General features: G+C 38.0%; 1 protein-coding gene across 1 annotated transcript; it reads left to right on the top strand.

Annotated features, from left to right (window-relative positions):
• The first annotated feature begins 7,046 nt into the window (after positions 1-7,046).
• LOC141619709 (AUGMIN subunit 6-like) lies at positions 7,047-14,525 on the top strand. The gene is made up of 13 exons (XM_074436731.1): positions 7,047-7,530; positions 7,629-7,685; positions 7,886-7,980; positions 9,043-9,193; positions 9,292-9,417; positions 9,531-9,687; positions 10,398-10,458; positions 10,704-11,010; positions 11,112-11,237; positions 12,020-12,175; positions 12,260-12,503; positions 12,601-13,080; positions 13,760-14,525. Exons 1-13 carry the CDS (start codon positions 7,318-7,320, stop codon positions 13,798-13,800), a joined length of 2,214 nt encoding a protein of 737 aa, XP_074292832.1. The 5' UTR covers positions 7,047-7,317; the 3' UTR covers positions 13,801-14,525.
• The last annotated feature ends 3,337 nt before the right edge of the window (positions 14,526-17,862 follow it).

The following is a 17,862-nucleotide window of genomic DNA, read 5'->3' as shown; positions in this document are numbered from 1 at the left end:
AAAAATTTTGGGTTTATGTTCTCTTGTTATGATGGTCATCTGAAACACCGTGATGACACTTCGAATCGTCCTATGCCCGAGTTCTTATGAGTTTGTAAAAGTTGTGTAGGAACTCTCGAACCATTCTGAAAAGCGCATTCTTTTTGGGTGAAACTTATCTGACCGAGGCGAACTTATAGGATCTCGAATCGAATCGAACTTAACTTATAGGATCGAATCGAACTTATTGGATCGAAGCGAATCGAACTTATAGGATCGAATGAACTTAAGTTATAGGATCGAAGTTAACTTAAATTAAGTGAGATATAGGATACGAGGCTGAACTTATAGGATCTCGAATCGAATCGAATCAACTTATAGGATCGAATCAACTTATAAGATCGAATCGAATCGAACTTATAGGATCTGAATCGAATCAACTTATTGGATTCGAATCAACTTATAGGATCTCGAATCGAATCGAATGAACTTATATGATCTGAAGTGAACTTAAATTAAGTGACTTGAAGTCCAAAAGAACAAGGCCAAAGTGTTCTGTAGAAAACAGATGAAGGTTGCTCATGTTTACAATAAAATGCACATCTATGAGAGTATTAGTATCATCATCCTTCTTTCTTTTGTTGATGGTCATCGACTCGTAGAATCTTCATCCTTTCCTTGTAATACAACCCATCTATATCTTTCGATGACAACATCTTCAACCACCCTTTTATCCTACTCCATATCTCTTTGTTAATCAATAGAGTAAGAACGGTTTTTATTTGAAGTCGTTAAATCTCTTTGATTAGTAATACGTCATACATTCATACCAAAACAATTAGTCTATTTGGTCCTAAGGGAATGTCCTCTCTTTCGGAACTTGCATATAATTAAATTTTTGGTGGAACAAAAATGGTCCTTTGAAAAGATACATTGTAAAAAATAGAGAGAGGAAGTGAAAGAGAGAGAAAGTGTAATTACCCCCAAATTAAAAACCCCCAAATCAAAACCCTAACCTAATCCACCACATTCAGCCACCACCCGACATCCTCGCTCCTCTGCCGGCCGGCTGCCCGCCGGAGATGAGGCGGTGTCTTTGCTCATCTCCGGCGGATCGATTTCCCCTGCCGTCGTTTTTTCTTCTCCCCGTCTGCGGTTCACCCTGGAGTGCGAAGTGCGGTACACCGTCGTCTCATCTCGTCTGTCGTTAATGTGGGTAAGCGAGGTCTTATGAACCAGTGGCGAAATCAGTGCGACACTTACCTGTTTTTCGCATGAGCTGATCCTGGCCTTTTAATTAATTTGATTGATTTTTGATGAAGGCTTCGCATCAGTCCAAACCCAGTTTACACAAGTAAACATCTTTTGTAGACAAAACCAAAAGAAAATGGTAACAAGCCGGTCCAATGGCTGCCTTCTCTGTGATTTTGGCGTGGTAGTGGTGTCATGGTGATTGATCATAGCCATTGCTTTTATCCAGTTGACTAGTAATCATCCTTGGCTTTTCTGAACTTTAGAAAGGACAAAGCTTCAGATATCACATGCTTTAATGTTTCCCTTTCACATTGGCTGCGTGTAATTGTTAGCGGTCAACCCTTTGGTCGGATTTTATTTTCATATAAATGGTTCGGACTCCATTTGTGTCGGACTCCCGTCCCTCCGTACCCTTGTCCTGTCACCGAAAACCATATTTGCAACCTAGGGGTGATCCCCCCATTCCCCCCACCCCTGGTTTGGCCTGTTTATTGTGTTCTTGTGTCTCTTGTGTTTTGTCTTTGTCGTCCCTTTGTCCGGCCTTTTGCTTGTATGGCGGTGGTCCTGGGAGGTGTCGTTTGGTGAAATTGGGTGTCTTTTGCGGGGTTCATGTTCAGTGCTACTCTCCTTGTTTTTTGCCTTTTTTATGGTAAAGGTTTGTGTTGTCCGGGTGGTTACTGTCATGTTGGTGTTTTTTCGACTATTGGGGTGGTTGTGGTCATGAGGTCTGTTACTTAATTTTCTTGGGTATGTTACGGGAATTTTATTGGTTCTCTCTAGTGTTGGTTGGATGTGTTGTGCGTGTTTGAGATTGATTTGGTAAGGGTTTGTAGTGGCCTTTTCGCTCCGGTTTTCAATTGGTTTTCTGTGAGACTTTTGGATGGCTACTGTTTTCTTCTGACCACCTCTGGTGAGCCTTTATGGGTTGGTTTCGTGGTGGGGGAATCGATGGGTTGTGTCGATATGAGCCTGGTGTGGAGTTGGTTGGTATTGCTGTGGTGGTTCTTCTTTTTATGAAAGGACTTTGTTGGAATGTTAGGGGATTTAATAATCCCCTTGCCCCTACAATCGCTAAGACTAGGGCGCTTCTTTCAAGTACTTATTTTGATTTTATTTTCTTATTTGAGACAAAATGTAAAGTAGCTTTAGTTGATCCTATGTTTCGTTCTTTTGGGTTTTCTCGGAGTTTTGGTGTTGATCTTTGATGAAACCAAAGGAGGTCTCTGGTTTGGTTTTAGACATGATGCCAATTTTGAATGTCTTCTAGCATGTCAAAACTTCATTATTATCAAAGTCACGCAATGTAGTGGTAGTTTTTGGTACTTATGTCTTATCTATGGCGAACCAGTCACCCATAAACGTGAAGCTGTTTGGAATGATCTTAGTGAATGGATTCGATCTTTTGACAACCCTTTCCTCCTTATAGGGGACTTTAACCAAGTTGATTATCAAGAAGATAAATGGGGAGGTAGTAAGGGTCGGATTCCTGGGTCGCTCTTTTTAATAAATGGAAAGCTGAGCATCTTCTGATGGATATTCCATTTAAGGGGCCAAGATTTACTTGGTGTAATAAGAGAGAAGATCATAGTGTAGTGTTGGAACGACTTGATAAGGGTTATGGATCGTGGGATTGGAATGATATTTTTCCGAATTCTGGTATTACTCATCTTCCTATTCAAGTTTCAGATCATGCGCCTATTATCTTTGAAACAGATTTAATTACTTGTAATGGTAGAAGACCTTATCGTATGGAGGCTTGGAACCTGGATTATGAGGAATGTATTAGCTTGGTTCATAACGAATGGATTGAGCCTGTCTCAGGCTCTGCCACCGTCAGAATGATACGTAAGTTATCAAGAGCTAGAAATTGTATGCGTCTTTGGTCTATTTCCAAGAGGAAGGAATGGAATAAGAAATGGAGTGATTTTGATGACAATCTGGTTGAAGGGCTCCACGAAATTGAGACGAAGGGAGTGACTCGAACTTTCACCACTGCATATGCTAGTCAAGTGGAGTATGCTAAAGTCTCGGCTAAATATTGGAAACAGAGGGCCAAGATGAAATGGAACACCGAGGGAGATACATGCTCCAAGTACTTCTTTAATTGGGTTAAGGGTAGGCGGCGGGAATTACATTCTTTGGGATTAAAATGGATAATGGGGAGTGGAATTTTGTGTGGGGTATTAAGGGATTATTTGTCCAATTCTATTCTAGACTCTTTCGGGGAAGGAGCGAATCGGATAACTTTTGATGAGTACCACCCTCTGTGAGAAATTTGTTCAATATTAATAAAGAGTTCCTTTCTCGATGACGAGATGCACTTTGCATTCGTTTTACCCCTAAGGAGGTTAAATGTTTGTGTTCCAACTTGGTCCGTTAAAATCTCCAGGGGACGATGGTATTCTGCTATCTTCTTCCATAAGTGTTGGCATTTTATTAAGCATGATGTTGTTGGGATTTGTCTTGGCTATCCTCAATGGTAATAGCTCACTGAATTTTGAATAAGACTTTCTTAGTTCTTATCCCGAAATCTAGTGCCCCGAAACATTGATTGATAACTTCCGACCGATTAGCTTATGCAATGTTATAATGAAAGTCATTACTAGATGTATCACTAACCGATTGAAAAAGTACATGGGAAAACTAGTGGGTGACTTTCAAAATGCTTTTGTCCCTGGGAGGAATATTGGTGATAATATTTTAATTACAAATGAAATATTACACAAAATTTCTTCATCTAGAAGTGGTAGGATGGGTAGGATGGCCTTTTAAGGCCGTGACATGAGTAAAGCCTATGATCGGTTGGATGGAACTTTATCGAGGCACGCTTCTCTTGATGGGATTCCCTCTAATTTCATTCGGTGATTATGAAGTGTATCACGACGGTGTCTTATGAAATTCGGTTAATGGAGTTCCTTCGAGACGTATCCACCCAAGTTGCGGCCTTCGTCAGGGCGATCCTCTTTCCCCTTATATTTTTGTTATGTGCACGGAAATTCTCTCGTTAAACATTCTACGTATGGAGAAGGAGGGGATGATACGAGGAATAAAGATCGTGAGAAATAGTATCCTGTCTCCCATATGCTTTTTGCGGATGATTCTATGTTTTTTATTGAAGGTAATTCTAAGAGTTGCGAAAGCCTTGACAAAGTTATTAAGGATTATTGTCATGCCTACGGCCAGGTTATTAATGATAATAAGTCCTCTATGATGTTAAGTTCGAGCTCTAGTCTGTCCTTTGCTCGAAAATGCTTGAAAACCTTCAACATACCGTGTAACACTAATTTGGGATCTTACTTGGGTATTCCTACGGACGTGGGACTCTCAGGTGGGATTAAAAGTAAAAGGAAATTTTGAGTTTATCATTGATAAGGTAAGGAAGCGATTATCTTCATGGAATTGCATTCTTCTATCGTCGGCGGGTAGATTGGCGTTGATTTCTTCTGTCTTGTCCTCCCTCTCGGTTTACTTTCTATCGGTATTCAAAATACCGTAAGTGTGACAAAAAGATTAGATGCTATTTTGTCACATTTTTGGTGGGCGGGTTATAAGAAATCTCCCTCTATTAGCTGGTGTAGTAGGCTTTTCCTAAGTCAACCCAAAAGGAATGGTGGTCTGGGTATTAGACGTATGAAGGAGTTCAACCAAGCACTTCTAGCAAAGATTGGATGGAGAATGATCACTCACCCTAATTCTATTCTCTGTAAGTCTATTGGTGCTAAATATGGCCTAAAGTGGCGTGATGGTGATGCGCTTTTTAACGATGGCAAGAGTAATTCTTCGTGGGGATGGAAAGGTATTGTTTGGGGCCTTCAACTCATCAAACCTCATTTAGCATGGAACTCCTCCTCTTTTTCTGACCTTGGTGTTTGGAATACTAAATGGGTTCATGGAACAGTCAGAAACCACGATGTGTTGAGCTTCTTCTTGATTCACCCAACTTGTGTAATTTGAGAATCAAAGATCTTATTTGCAACAAAGAATAGATTGGGACCATAGACTTGTGTCTATGTCTTTTGATGAAACTTCCATTAAGGACATTCTTGCTATTCCAATTCGATGCTCGAAGGCGACATCTTCTATTGGTCCGCTCGTCATCCGGGAATTACTCGTTAAGATTGGCTATCACATTGCTCTTCAAAATTCTTGGAACACTTGACTTCCCCGAAGGACCGATCAAGAGTTCTGTTGCATGTATGGGTGTCTTTCAAAAAATCCTTTGGAACCTGCCAGGGCCGAAAAGTTGGATCATTCTCTTATGGAAACTTCTCACGGAATCGTTGCCTTTGGGAAGGATTCTAAGGAGGGGCTTTGATGGTCCTTTTACTTGCGTGCTTTGTGATTCACAAGAAACGGAATCAGGGAACACCTGTTCGGACTGTTCATTGCTAACGAGTTTGGTGGAAGTCTCCTGGGGATTAGGGCACAATCGGGGGATAATTTGAGTCTCCGGTCTTGGGTTTGCAATTGGCTCTCCGTTCTTTTTTTAAGGTGACAATAAGCATGAGGCTTGTCTCTCCTTTTTGTGTACCATTTGGACTATTTGGGTGGTAAGGTGCAGAAAGATTTTTGATAGTACCGAGTGCTCCCCTATTGGTGCTATCTTTCTTTATCAAGACTCCCTTAATTTAGCTCTTCTGTGAAGATGGGAAACCGGGGTCCATAGCTTTCCAAACAGATGGAGGAGGACTTGACTAAGCTTAGGAATGGAGTACCCTTTCCTCCGATTCGAGTTCGTGAGTTGCTCTCGGTCTCATATTTATGTGGATGCGGCGTGGTCTAAGGAGTTTGTTCTTTGGGTTTGGCGGATGCATCCTTTTGATAATGATATTGTTTCGAATTCGTATCAAAGGAATGGCGAGAGAATCTTTGAACAAAGCGGAAGCTTTGGCAATTAGGGAAGCCTTAAAATGGCGCTCTCGCGCAACATCCTCCATATTAACATTTTTCTCGATTGTCTACGGAGTTCTTGCCAAGTCCTACGATTCTCTCAACTCAAACATTGGACAAGGAACACTATTGACGATATAACCAATCTAGCGGCAAACTTTCATTGTATTACTTTTGCTTATGTTCCTAGAATTTGTAACAAAGCCGCTCATAGGATAGCTAAGCGTGCTATTAATATGTAAGTCTCGTTAACCCGATTGTCAAAAAAAAAAAAAAAAAAAAAAAAAAAAAAAAAAAAATTGGTGGAACAGTGATTTGTTAAAATTAAAATAAAATGAAGCAAATTTTTTTTTTTTATTCATTTATGTAATCTAATCTTAAATTAGCTTTAGAGTGCACCAATATGAAATTGGACAATTTTATATTACTTTTATTTTATATTTTGGGTGTAAAGAGATTTCTAATATCAAAGATGTTTGTGACCGGAGTTGAATTGAACTTAAGTTATGAGTACCATCATCTCTTCTAACTTTATCAACTAAGTTAGCTAACATCTATTTGAAACCTACATTATGAATTTTATAAGCAAGTATTTCTTTAAATTCGATATCGCAGATAACCTGGGTTTCGCATAGTCAAACTTCATCCGACCCAATCTCACTCCACCACCCTGCCTGACCGAAACCAAATCCGATCAATCTGGTAAAACAACTTAAGTTATGAGTACCATCTCTTCTAACTTTATCAACTAACATCTGCATTGAAACCTACTTTATGAATTCTATAACCAAGTGCTTTAAACTCGATGACATCCCGGTTAATTTCGCTGAGTCAAACTTCATCCGATCCCACCACTCTGCCTGACCGAAAACCAATCTAATCAATCTGGTAAAACAACTTGCTCCAACATAACCCACCCATTAATTAAAAACCACACCGTAACCACGACCCTGCCCGAACCTAATCCAACTACATTAACCCGACATAATCCGAACTTTATAATAATTTAATGTTAGAGGGATCCCAAAAATGAAAGAAAGGAAACTCCCTCACCTCAACGATCATCATCCGAAAAATTCAAACGAAAAGCAAAAGAGGAGAGAGAAACGAAACAAAAAAAAAGACGCCATTGTTGCGACGAGAGAAAGCTTCAAGGTTGGTAGTGGTGGAGTGATACTGTAGATAACAAACACCATGGATAGGGAGAAAGAGAGAGAAATAGAGCTAGAAAGTGCTATGTATACTAACTGTTTGTTACTTGGTTTGGATCCGTCAATTATCGGCATTCAACCCGGTTCTAATTCCACTCCTCGGGTCGGACTTTTCCGACATTCTAACCCGAAACTCGGCGAACAACTTCTTTACTTTCTCCTTTCTTCTCTCCGTGGTCCCCTTCAATCTTCAAAGGTTTGAATTTTGTTGATTGATTTTATTGTTTTTGATTGTTTTTTGGTAATGTGGTATGAGATTGTTGATTGTTGAATTGAATTTTGTTGATCTGGTAGGATTTCGACAAGGTTTGGCCGATTTTTGACTCAGCTCAGTCTCGTGATTTTCGCAAGGTAATTAATTGTGTTAATTGATTGGATTGTTTTTGTTTTCGTGTCGGAAAATTTGGAATTTAGGTAATTTGGATTTGTTTGGAGTGATCTTGAAATAAAAAGTAGAGGGGAAATTAATTTATTCACTGAAATGTATAGAAACAGAAATTGTAGGGGACGGGCTCCCTCTCGACATAACTAAGGTCCTTCACTGAATGTAGGTGGTGCAAGGGATAATTGGTGAGCTGGAGTCGCAAGGTGCACTACCAAGGAGTAATTCAAGGGTTTCTTCTCTTGCTACTTGCTGTGGACCTAGGTTTGTTGTTGCCATTTTTTTTGATGTTTTTGGGTGAATGCTAGTTTGTTTATAAGATCTGTGCTTGTGTTTGTGTGACGGTGATGGTAATGTGTGAAATCGCGGAGACCTGTGATTAGATGAATTGAGGGAGGGATAGTGGGATACATTATGAGGGAATGTAATGAGGTAGATTTATTGTGTTTCTAGAACTTCACGGACTGACTAGTTCTGGGTTTCATTGAGGGGAATAGCTTACTCATATTGTGTTGAGGTCAAGGAGCTTTGCCACGCGGGTAGTATGGGGAAATTGGAGACTCTTTTCTGCCAGATTCTTCTCTTTTGAGGGATAGTGGTAAACCACTAAACTTAGGGAGTTTTACCTTGCGGGTTTGAAAGGAAGATGGGAGATTGTATTTCACATCCTCTTTTTTGGAATATAGTAGTAAACCACTAGAGTACTAGACAGAAGTGATCTCGCTGCTCAGCTCCATGATTCGCTTGATAACGCAACACTTGGGAACGTAGAGTAGTGATCAACTTGAGCCTAGAACAATAGGGTTGGGCTTGGTTCATCTACTAGAAATCTCTAGAGACCATCTTTCACTTAGATCTTGGACAGGGAATCATTTTTGGAATATTATCATCTGCATCGATCAACTACAACTATTTTTAAGAGATCCTTTACATTAGACATAGGGTCTGTGGCTCTCAGCTATGAGGCTTGAAAGGGAACCCACCCCCCAAAAAAATAAAGGTAATTGAGACTGATACGAGCTTCATAGAGATTGAACTCATTGAAGAAAATATAGCATTTATGACAGTGTTGAAGGAAATAATCTAGGTGGATGATGGAGTTTGACTTCTAATTTTTTCTCTTTTTTTTTGCTTATTTTCTAAACTTTTTTTCACTTTAATCTCTTTTATGATCATTCCCACTTTTCATATTTGTCAGAAAGTTGATCTGGTGTATATTTGGTGTCATTTTCCTATTGCTACGTTGCCCATCAAAACCTACTGCGCTTGACAGTGGATCATCTATTTCAAAAATATAAGAGGACTAATTCTTTTGTGCAATTGCAGATTTGTTGAATTATTATGGCAACTTTCTCTCCATGCTTTGCGTGAAGTGCACCGGCGGACATTTCCTGGTGATATCGCTTCCAACCCATTGCCTGGTTCCTTGACTGATGTGGCATTTTCACACGCAGCTGCATTACTTCCTGTTACAAAGGTATGAGTGTTTTTGTCTTGTAAAGCAGAAAAACTTCACTTTTGTGCCTAGAATGTTAAGAGTTATTGAGTGGCAGCTATGACGCCTCTTCTTAACAGTCCAGGATAGCTCTTGAACGGAGGCGATTTCTAGCGAATGCGGAAACTGCTGTACAAACCCAGACAATGTGGTCAAGTCTTGCACATGAAATGACTGCAGAATATCGCGGACTTTGTGCAGAAGAGGTACGAGCTCAAGCTTAGAGCCTTTATCGTATGATGGCTATCTATTATAGCACTTTGTTTCATCTCATTAGGATATTATTCTCAATTTATTACCCTTTAATTGTCTGGTTTAGGCATATTTGCAACAGGAGCTTGAAAAGCTTCAGGACATGAGAAATAAAGCCAAGATGGAAGCCGAAATGTGGGATGAAAGATCAGCAGGGTCGAGTCAAAGTTCTCATTTGGCTTCGAAGGCTACTCGACTGTGGGAGTCTCTATTATCTCGTAAAAGTATGTTGAACATCAGACATGAAGGCAATCATTTAATGAACTTTTTTTTTTTTTTTTTTTTTTTTTTTTTTTTTTTTAGTTTCAATGGACAACAAAACAGAATTGAATAGAAACAGAAATGGAAATGATGATAATGGATATGGACAAAGGATTTCAGTTTTGTGTCTTCTAACTTGTTAAACTCTACAGTTGCATCTAAAATAATCTGGAGTAAAATGCACAAAAGCTAAGATAATATTAAAGTCATACTTTGCTAAACTTATCTAAACTAGACTAAAACTTCAACTAATCCTAAATTAGAGAACTGAAAGCATTCTGACTCTGCTGAATTGAATTAAAGTGACCAGGGAGTCCTCAAATATGGGTTCCAATGAGTCCTAGGTGTTAAAGATTGGTTTAATTGTCAATGGCTGTGTCTTGATCATCCTTGACGCATCACTCTGAGCATCTGGCAAGCGGACGTGTTAGTGTTCCATGTGCTTACGTCATCTATGTTCCTTTCCTAATGCAATTGAGATGCTAGGAGAATCTTATTTCAGTGTGTTGCTGATATTAGAGTTCTAGTGACCTAAAATGATTTAGTGTCTTTTGAAGGTGTTAATTTTCCTTTTGTGTAAATGAATTCTTTTGTTTTGTACTATTTCACTTCCTGCCATAAAATGAGTCTGGTAGCAGAAAAGCTAAATATATTTCTTTTCTACTGTGGTTAGGCCAGCATGAAGTCCTTGCTTCAGGGCCTATAGAGGATTTAATTGCCCATCGAGAGCACAGGTAAACACATATGTTTTGCATTATTTTTGCCATGGTAGTGGATCCGCTGCTACCTGGCTACCCCACATTACATCCTGTTGTACTTATAAAGGTTGGTTTCCACGACCACATTTTGAGGTGGTTTTGGCCCGTGCTAACCTTGATCAGGCCTTGATCAAGTTTGAAACCAATGCTTGAGACCCTGTGTATTCCTCATCCATTTTCTGTTCATTTGAAGCATCACACTTCTACCATTGCTCCTTTAGGTATCGCATTTCTGGTTCTGCTTTGCTTGCTGGTATGGATCAAAGCTCTCAGTTTCTGTTAGGTCAGCCTGGAGATCAAACTGCAGTTCATTTGGAGGAGAAAGAGCAAAACGATGGGCTAAGTGCATATATGACTAGCGAAAGGCCAAGGAGCAGTGTAGATTCTTCCCAATCACAATTAAGCGAGGAGACATTCAGTCGTGTGGATGACAGAAGTGGAAGAAGTCATCCAACTGTTGATGTTGCTGAGATCCTTAGACGCTGGACACATGCCTTGCAACGAATTCACAAGCAATCACTTCAATTGGTATGCTTATTTAGTTGGGCTTTGGTAGTGCTCTTGCTACATTTAAGTAGTAACTTTAAGTTGTGGTAAAAACTCGATTATTCTGTTTGCATATTGTGCAGGCAAAAGCCAATGATGGAGAGGGTCCAGATATATTGAGAAGTACACAAGAAGGTACGGGCAATGGTCATGCTGAATCTTTAGCTGCAACTCTTGCTGAACATCGGCAGCACTTAGCCAGCATACAGGTAATATATAGCTTTATATTTGCATGAACGTACTTTAAGTAGATAAATCCTTTTTTTTTTTTTTTTTTTTTCTTTTGAGCCTTGTGATCAATAATTTCAACCATGCATGTTTTTCAAATTCCTTTCACATGTGCTGCTGGTAGCCTGGCATACAAATTTCATAGTTCAATAAGCCTCTTTAAAGCTGGCTGTTTTCATATATGAAAAGGAAAAGGTGTAGGCGACTAAGATAGCTACAACGTTCACCAAACAACACTAAGATTTAGGCAGTACGGAAGCTTTTTGGGATCCAGATGTCATACGTTTGAGGATGGGATCTTAGACTGCACATATTGTATGGTTTTGTAAAAGAACGGTTAAGGGGTACAGAACTACTTTTTTTTTATCAAAGAAAGATCTTTAGGTGCTTCAACAGAATCGGAATCATCAGATACAGGTCAAAACTATATGCTTAGAAAAGATTAAAGGGCGATTCGGAATGTTCCAACTATCCTTCTTATGACGAGCTGGGTATGTCAAAAAAAATTGCTGCAAGGGGGGTTTTGTTTCGTCCACTTCAGTTCCGTTTCTTTTGATAATATTGTCAAGAAGAATAGAAATACTCCTTTCGGTTTAACAGTGAAGAACTTTTAAAATTGAGATTGTAGACATAGAGGGGAAATGACAAGATTGAAAATTGTATAAAATGGAGGGGAACACTGAGCCATTTGCTCACTGCCTCATTTCATAGTGCAACCTTCCCCACTTGGTGATCATGTGCTAAACATGGTGATTCTGTACAGGTCCTGATAAATCAACTGAAGGAAGTTTCACCTGCTATACAAAAATCAATAACAGACCTCACTGATGAAGCAAACACTATTTCCTCTGGTCTTCCTCAGATCAACAAACGTTCTGGTCGGCCTGATTTACCTATGCAACCACAAAGCAGTGTGAAGGTACTGGTATTGGTTTAGTTTTGTGTGACTTAAAGAAAAAGAATCCACGATGCTGATATTTGTTTTTCACATTTATTCTTCAAGGGTAGTAGCAAAGATGAGGTTAGTGAAGTAACTTCGAAGATGAGCAATGTTCAGCTTGAAAAATCGGCTGCCAGCCCAGCGTTAAAGCTTCCTCATTTATTTAGCTTGACTCCAAATTCCGCTGGGAAAGGAGGAAATACCAACAAAAGTTATGCTTCTCCAGCTAACCATGCTGAAAAGTTGACAGAAAGAAAGTATGCTGATAGCGGTTTGATGAACAATGCAACGGATAACCCACCACAAGGTTTGTAATTTGGAATGCAAAAATTATCTATTGTTACTTCATTTGTTGACCATTCAATTTTGCTAAACATACAGTATTCCTTCAATCTTGTCTGCAGTTGCGGATGCAGAGAGTTTGTATGTCCAGAATTTAAAGCGATCTGTCCGAGAAACAGCTTTGTCCATACAATCATGTAATTATGAATCTTCACGAGATAGCCACTCTGAAGATGGTTCCGAGCATTTCTTTGTTCCAGTTTCAGCTACAGGATTTACTTCTTTGGATTCAGAACAAAGAGGAACTTCGATTAGGAGCAAACGGTTGTTCACATCTGAAGGGGATTCGTCGTATGGCAGTTCTATTTCTGGCAGTCGTGTAAGCAAGCAGCTTGATGACATACCAGATGTCTTCAACGAATTTGATATGTTTAGTGAGTATGACCCAATCAATGGGTTCCTGTCCACTTCTGCTTCAAATTATGCAGCTTCCGAATCGCAAACATCTTTCTATGATCTTGACGAGGCTCCTGACCAGGTCTTCTCACCCCCTTTATTGATGGATTCATCATTGCTAGCAGATGCTTACGAAGATCTTCTTGGTATGTTTTCTTTGCTGAAAGAATTTAGATTTTGTTTTTCTGATTGTTATGGTTGACACATTCTCGTAGTGGTTGCTAGTACTTTTTTGTGGTTGCTAAGTGCTGTACACCAGTTGATCATACTTCTATGAGCTTCAGCACTCCTTGTAAATGTAATGTAAAATCAACGCACATGTTCTGAATGTCCAAGTAAATTTGTTGGTCCTATAATTAAGTTAACACTGATATTTGTTACTAGCGAGACTTATTATGTCTGGAGGTTTGAGTTCCTCATTGTTTGGAATTTTGGATACACATTGAGGACATTTGCCTGGGTAAAAAATCTTGGCGACATTATCTATTTGTTTTTCTTCTTATCTTTAAGCCTTTGTTTGGACTTTGGATACACATTGAGGAAAAGAGAGTGGAGGGGGAATGTACAAATGCTGGTTTCCTCCAAATATTTCCTATGTTGGAAGGAGGGATCCCTCCATCGCTCGATCCCAGGTTGCTTGACAACTAGGGGTTGAAGATAAAGTGAGCTGCAAGGATATATATATATTCTTTTTAGAAGCTGGTTGATATGTTGCGCTGCCATTTCCTTTGCTATGACCTCAGATGTTACATATTTCGCTAGTGTGCTATTTCTGTAATGTGGGTATTTAGAAAAGTGCTAACATATTGAGATTCTGTAATGCAGCGCCGCTCTCAGAAACAGATGCTGCTTTGATGGAGCATTGAGCAAGAACCGTGTGTATTTCTATATGTTGAGTGTTCCTTCTGCGAGCTGTTATTCCCTTGCTTTTATGTGTGAACGACGCTTGGTTGAAGTGTACCTATTAATTTCTGCGGATTCATATTCATATTTCACCAGCCGGAGTACAACAGCCGCATTTGAATCTGTACAGTGATGCAAAAATATGAACTTCAATTGAATACCTGACCTGAAGTAGTAAACCTCTTGAAGTGTGAATGAGTGATTAAGAGGACAAGTCATATACTCCCTCTGACCACCGCTTCTTCCTTTTTGGCGCTCACCATAGTTAAACTTCCTACCTGAAATCTTCCTTCTTTTGTGTGCAATCTGCGATCGTATTCATCTTTTCTCGCCTTGTGCCCGAGGAGACGTGCATCGGTGCATGTTATATTTGGCAATTGAAGCAGGATTGATAGAAGATTTGCTGGAGAGAAAGCGAGCTTTTAAGTGAAGTTTTTACTATGAGTATCCCCTGATGGAGAGGGAAGCTTCAGTCGTACCTTTTGTGGAATGTGAACGAAAGCCATTCGAGTCAGAAAACTGTAACCATTACAGCGTGGTGCTCTGGTTGCTAACTATTGTATTTGTGCGTTGTATTCCATTTTGTACCACAATTAATTTGTTTCTTCTATTTTTTACTTGGGATATTGTAAATGTCACTTGTGTGGGCACTGGGCATCTATTATCATTGGGTTACACGTTTTTTTTTCTTTTGAAAATCGCACCATAAGTTTTGGATCGGTTCATGTTTCAGGCTATCTTAATATGCCTTGTGCAGTTTTCTTTGGAACTAATTTCAACTCGAATCGAGTTCTTGTTAAGTAAAAAAAAGCGTAAGTCAAACTTGATTGCTTGTTAACCGTATCTTTAAGCAAAAGTATGAAACACCTGTGTTTATTTATTTATATTTTTGACCATAACCTTACTCTAAATTAAAATGTTTAAATACATCAAGTTAAATGCCTTTGATAATGTTCTATGTTTGCTCATGAAATACTCATTTTCTCCGTTATTTGATCAAATTTCATAATTAGAACGATGATTAAGTACTCATTTCAAGTTGGATTATATATTAACTAGTGTAGATCCCGCGCAAATGCGCGGTAAATATATGCCTTTTAATTTTTAGTGTATTAGTTATAGATTTTAGATTTATATCTCGCGAATTTTTATAAAAAATAACTAATATTAAAATTAATCAAAAGAATTGAATAATTCCATGAATTGTGTTTTTTATTAAAATATTTTAACTACATCAATTTTTTTTTAAAAACACTTTTTTCGTCACGAAGTTAATAATAGCCTAATAGGAGATACAGTTTTTATGTATAGATTATTCTAAATCGAAAATTAGTCTAATAAATGAAAATCTAATTTGTTACCATATATAAATTTGAGCACTTTGGAGGAAAAACTTTAGAGAAGTTGTATTTATCAGTTCACTCCATTGTATTTATCAGTTCACTCCATTGTATTTTGATATGAAACAAAAAAATTGAAATGGAAAACTAATAAAAAAAATTATTTAAGTTGTGAATTTTTTTTAGTGAATGTTTTTTGTCACGAAGCTAATAGTAAGCATGTGTCAAGTTATTCTCTACAGTAATAATTATTGCATTACTGAAAAATTTAACAACTTATACTTTATAATTTAATATCAATTTTATATTATTTTAATGAAAAATCATAATTATGAATTTATTTAAAAAATTAGAGTTTATTTATAAGAATATATTCATTAAAAATATAATAATGTAATGAAAGCAAATTTTATTTATTAACTTATTTAGCTAGATGCTTTTTGGAGGGAAAACTAAGAGAATTTTTATTCTCTTAGTAGTAGGGGGATTGCTCCACTTATGTTAATTGTTGTTTACTTCAATTGTCAAATATAGTAACTACTCTTTTTTCACAAGTCTCAAAGATTTATAATTAAACCTAAATTTTAAAATATGGGTCCGGGGTGGAGAAAATTCATTTTCTCACTTTTGCGGATGACACTATCATTTTCGCTAAAGCCTCTAACCAGAGTTGTAGAACTATTAAGTCTATTTTAGATAAATTTTGCACGATTTCCGGACAATTTGTTAATTTTGACAAATCCACTTTTCAATGCACTAGAAATATTGAGCGTTCTCTTCGTGAATCCTTTAGAGGCATTCTTCATATGAACGAGGAAGCTCATTTGGGTAAGTATTTAGGATGTCCTATAATTGATAGCAGAGTGACTAAAAATACTTTCGAGAACATTATTCAATCTTCTTGCACTCAATTATCGAAATGGAAAGCGAATTCTCTATCTCAAGCAGGTAGACTAGTTCTTGTCAATGCTAATTTAGCCGCGAAGGGAACTTTTCAGATGCAAAGCTTCCTCCTCCCTTCATCGATCCATAATAGATTAGATAAGATTAATAGAGACTTTCTTTGGAATAAGAATCCTTCCCAACGTTCTCCTAATTTGGTTGGTTGGCATAAAGTTTGTTTGCCAAAGTCGGTTGGTGGTTTAGGAATTAAATCTTCTGAAGCAGCTAATAAAGCTCTTCAAATTAAACTTTTATGGAAAATTTTTATGGATAAGGAAAGTATATGGGTCAAAGTGGTATCTAAAAAATACTTGAGAAATTGTTCACTATTTGATCATAAACCTAATTCAACCTCTTCTTGGCGTAAACTAATGAGTCTTCGGACTCTCTATTTAGAAAAGGACTGAGATGGCAGGTAGGTAATGGTAGCAACATTAAGTTTTGGTCTGATAATTGGGTTTTTTCACACCCACTTACAAGCAGTATGGTTGATGATGATAGTAACCGTGATCTTAATCTTTTGGTTAAAAATTTCATAACCTCAGACAAGCAATGAGATGTTTGTAAATTATCCAGTTTAGTGAATAACGATATTGTTAATCAGATTACTAACATTTCAGTGCCACATAATGATATTCCAGATACCCTAATTTGGGGGTTGTCCGTAGATGGAAATTTCACTACCAAAACAGCAACTTGGTTAGCGCAAGGTTTGTTCGATCAAGCTCTTGACAAATGTGAATTTCAGTGGATTTGGAAATTGAATATTCCTCCTAAATTGAATTTTTTTCTTTGGAAAGCCTGTGTTGACGGCCTTCCAACGAAAAGTAGACTTCTCAAGAGTCATATTGATGTCCCACCTCATTGTGTTCTGTGCAACAACCCTATTGAAAACAAAGATCATTTCTTTTACGAATGTCCCTTGATTGGGTCTGTCATCCAAGACCTGAACATTATTAATTTCGACGAGTTTTTGTTAAATTATGATACTATTATAAGTCAAATTTTTCTAACGAAACTTAATTATCTCAAGGATTTAATTTCAAAAGATGACTTTATAAAGATTATCTTTATTTGGTGGAATGCATGGTTCCATAGAAATGATATTATCTTTAATAATGTTAATTTAAGTATCAACAAACTTATTACTTTACGTAATAATAGCACTAAGACATGGAATGTGACTAGATTTAAGGATCTCAACAATCCCGAGGTAGAAGAGTCAGCTAGAAACAATTCTAGTAAGGAAGAGATTTGGTGGGAAAAACCTACAAACGGTTTCCTAAAGTTAAATTTTGACGGATCGAGAATAGAAGGTAATAAAGCTGCTTTAGGATATTCTTTAAGAGATCACAATGGTAAAGTCGTTTTGTTGGGAGCAAAAAAGTGCGGATCCAATAGTATCCTTGTTGCGGAAGCACTTGCTTTAAAAGAAGGTATTTTAGCAGCTAAATACTTAGGAGTCTCAAAGTTAATTGTGGAGGGTGATAACTTATGTGTTATTAACTCGATTCGAGGTACTTGGCAAATTCCGTGGGAAATTTCTAGTATTATCAAGGATGTGAAATTAGACCTTCATTTTTTCGATGAAGTGATAATTAAACATTGCTTTCGTGAAGCCAACAAGGTTGCTGACTTCATGGCTTCAATTGGACATTCATGTCCAACTCTTTCGAGGTGGTTTGATAGCCGGTGGCTTCAACTTACCTCCCTCATTCGAAAGGATGAGATAGGTTGGTCATA

Source organism: Silene latifolia, chromosome X, assembly GCF_048544455.1.
Source record: "Silene latifolia isolate original U9 population chromosome X, ASM4854445v1, whole genome shotgun sequence".
NCBI classification, from domain to species: Eukaryota; Viridiplantae; Streptophyta; class Magnoliopsida; order Caryophyllales; family Caryophyllaceae; genus Silene; species Silene latifolia.
This window is presented reverse-complemented; position numbering and strand designations above follow the sequence as displayed.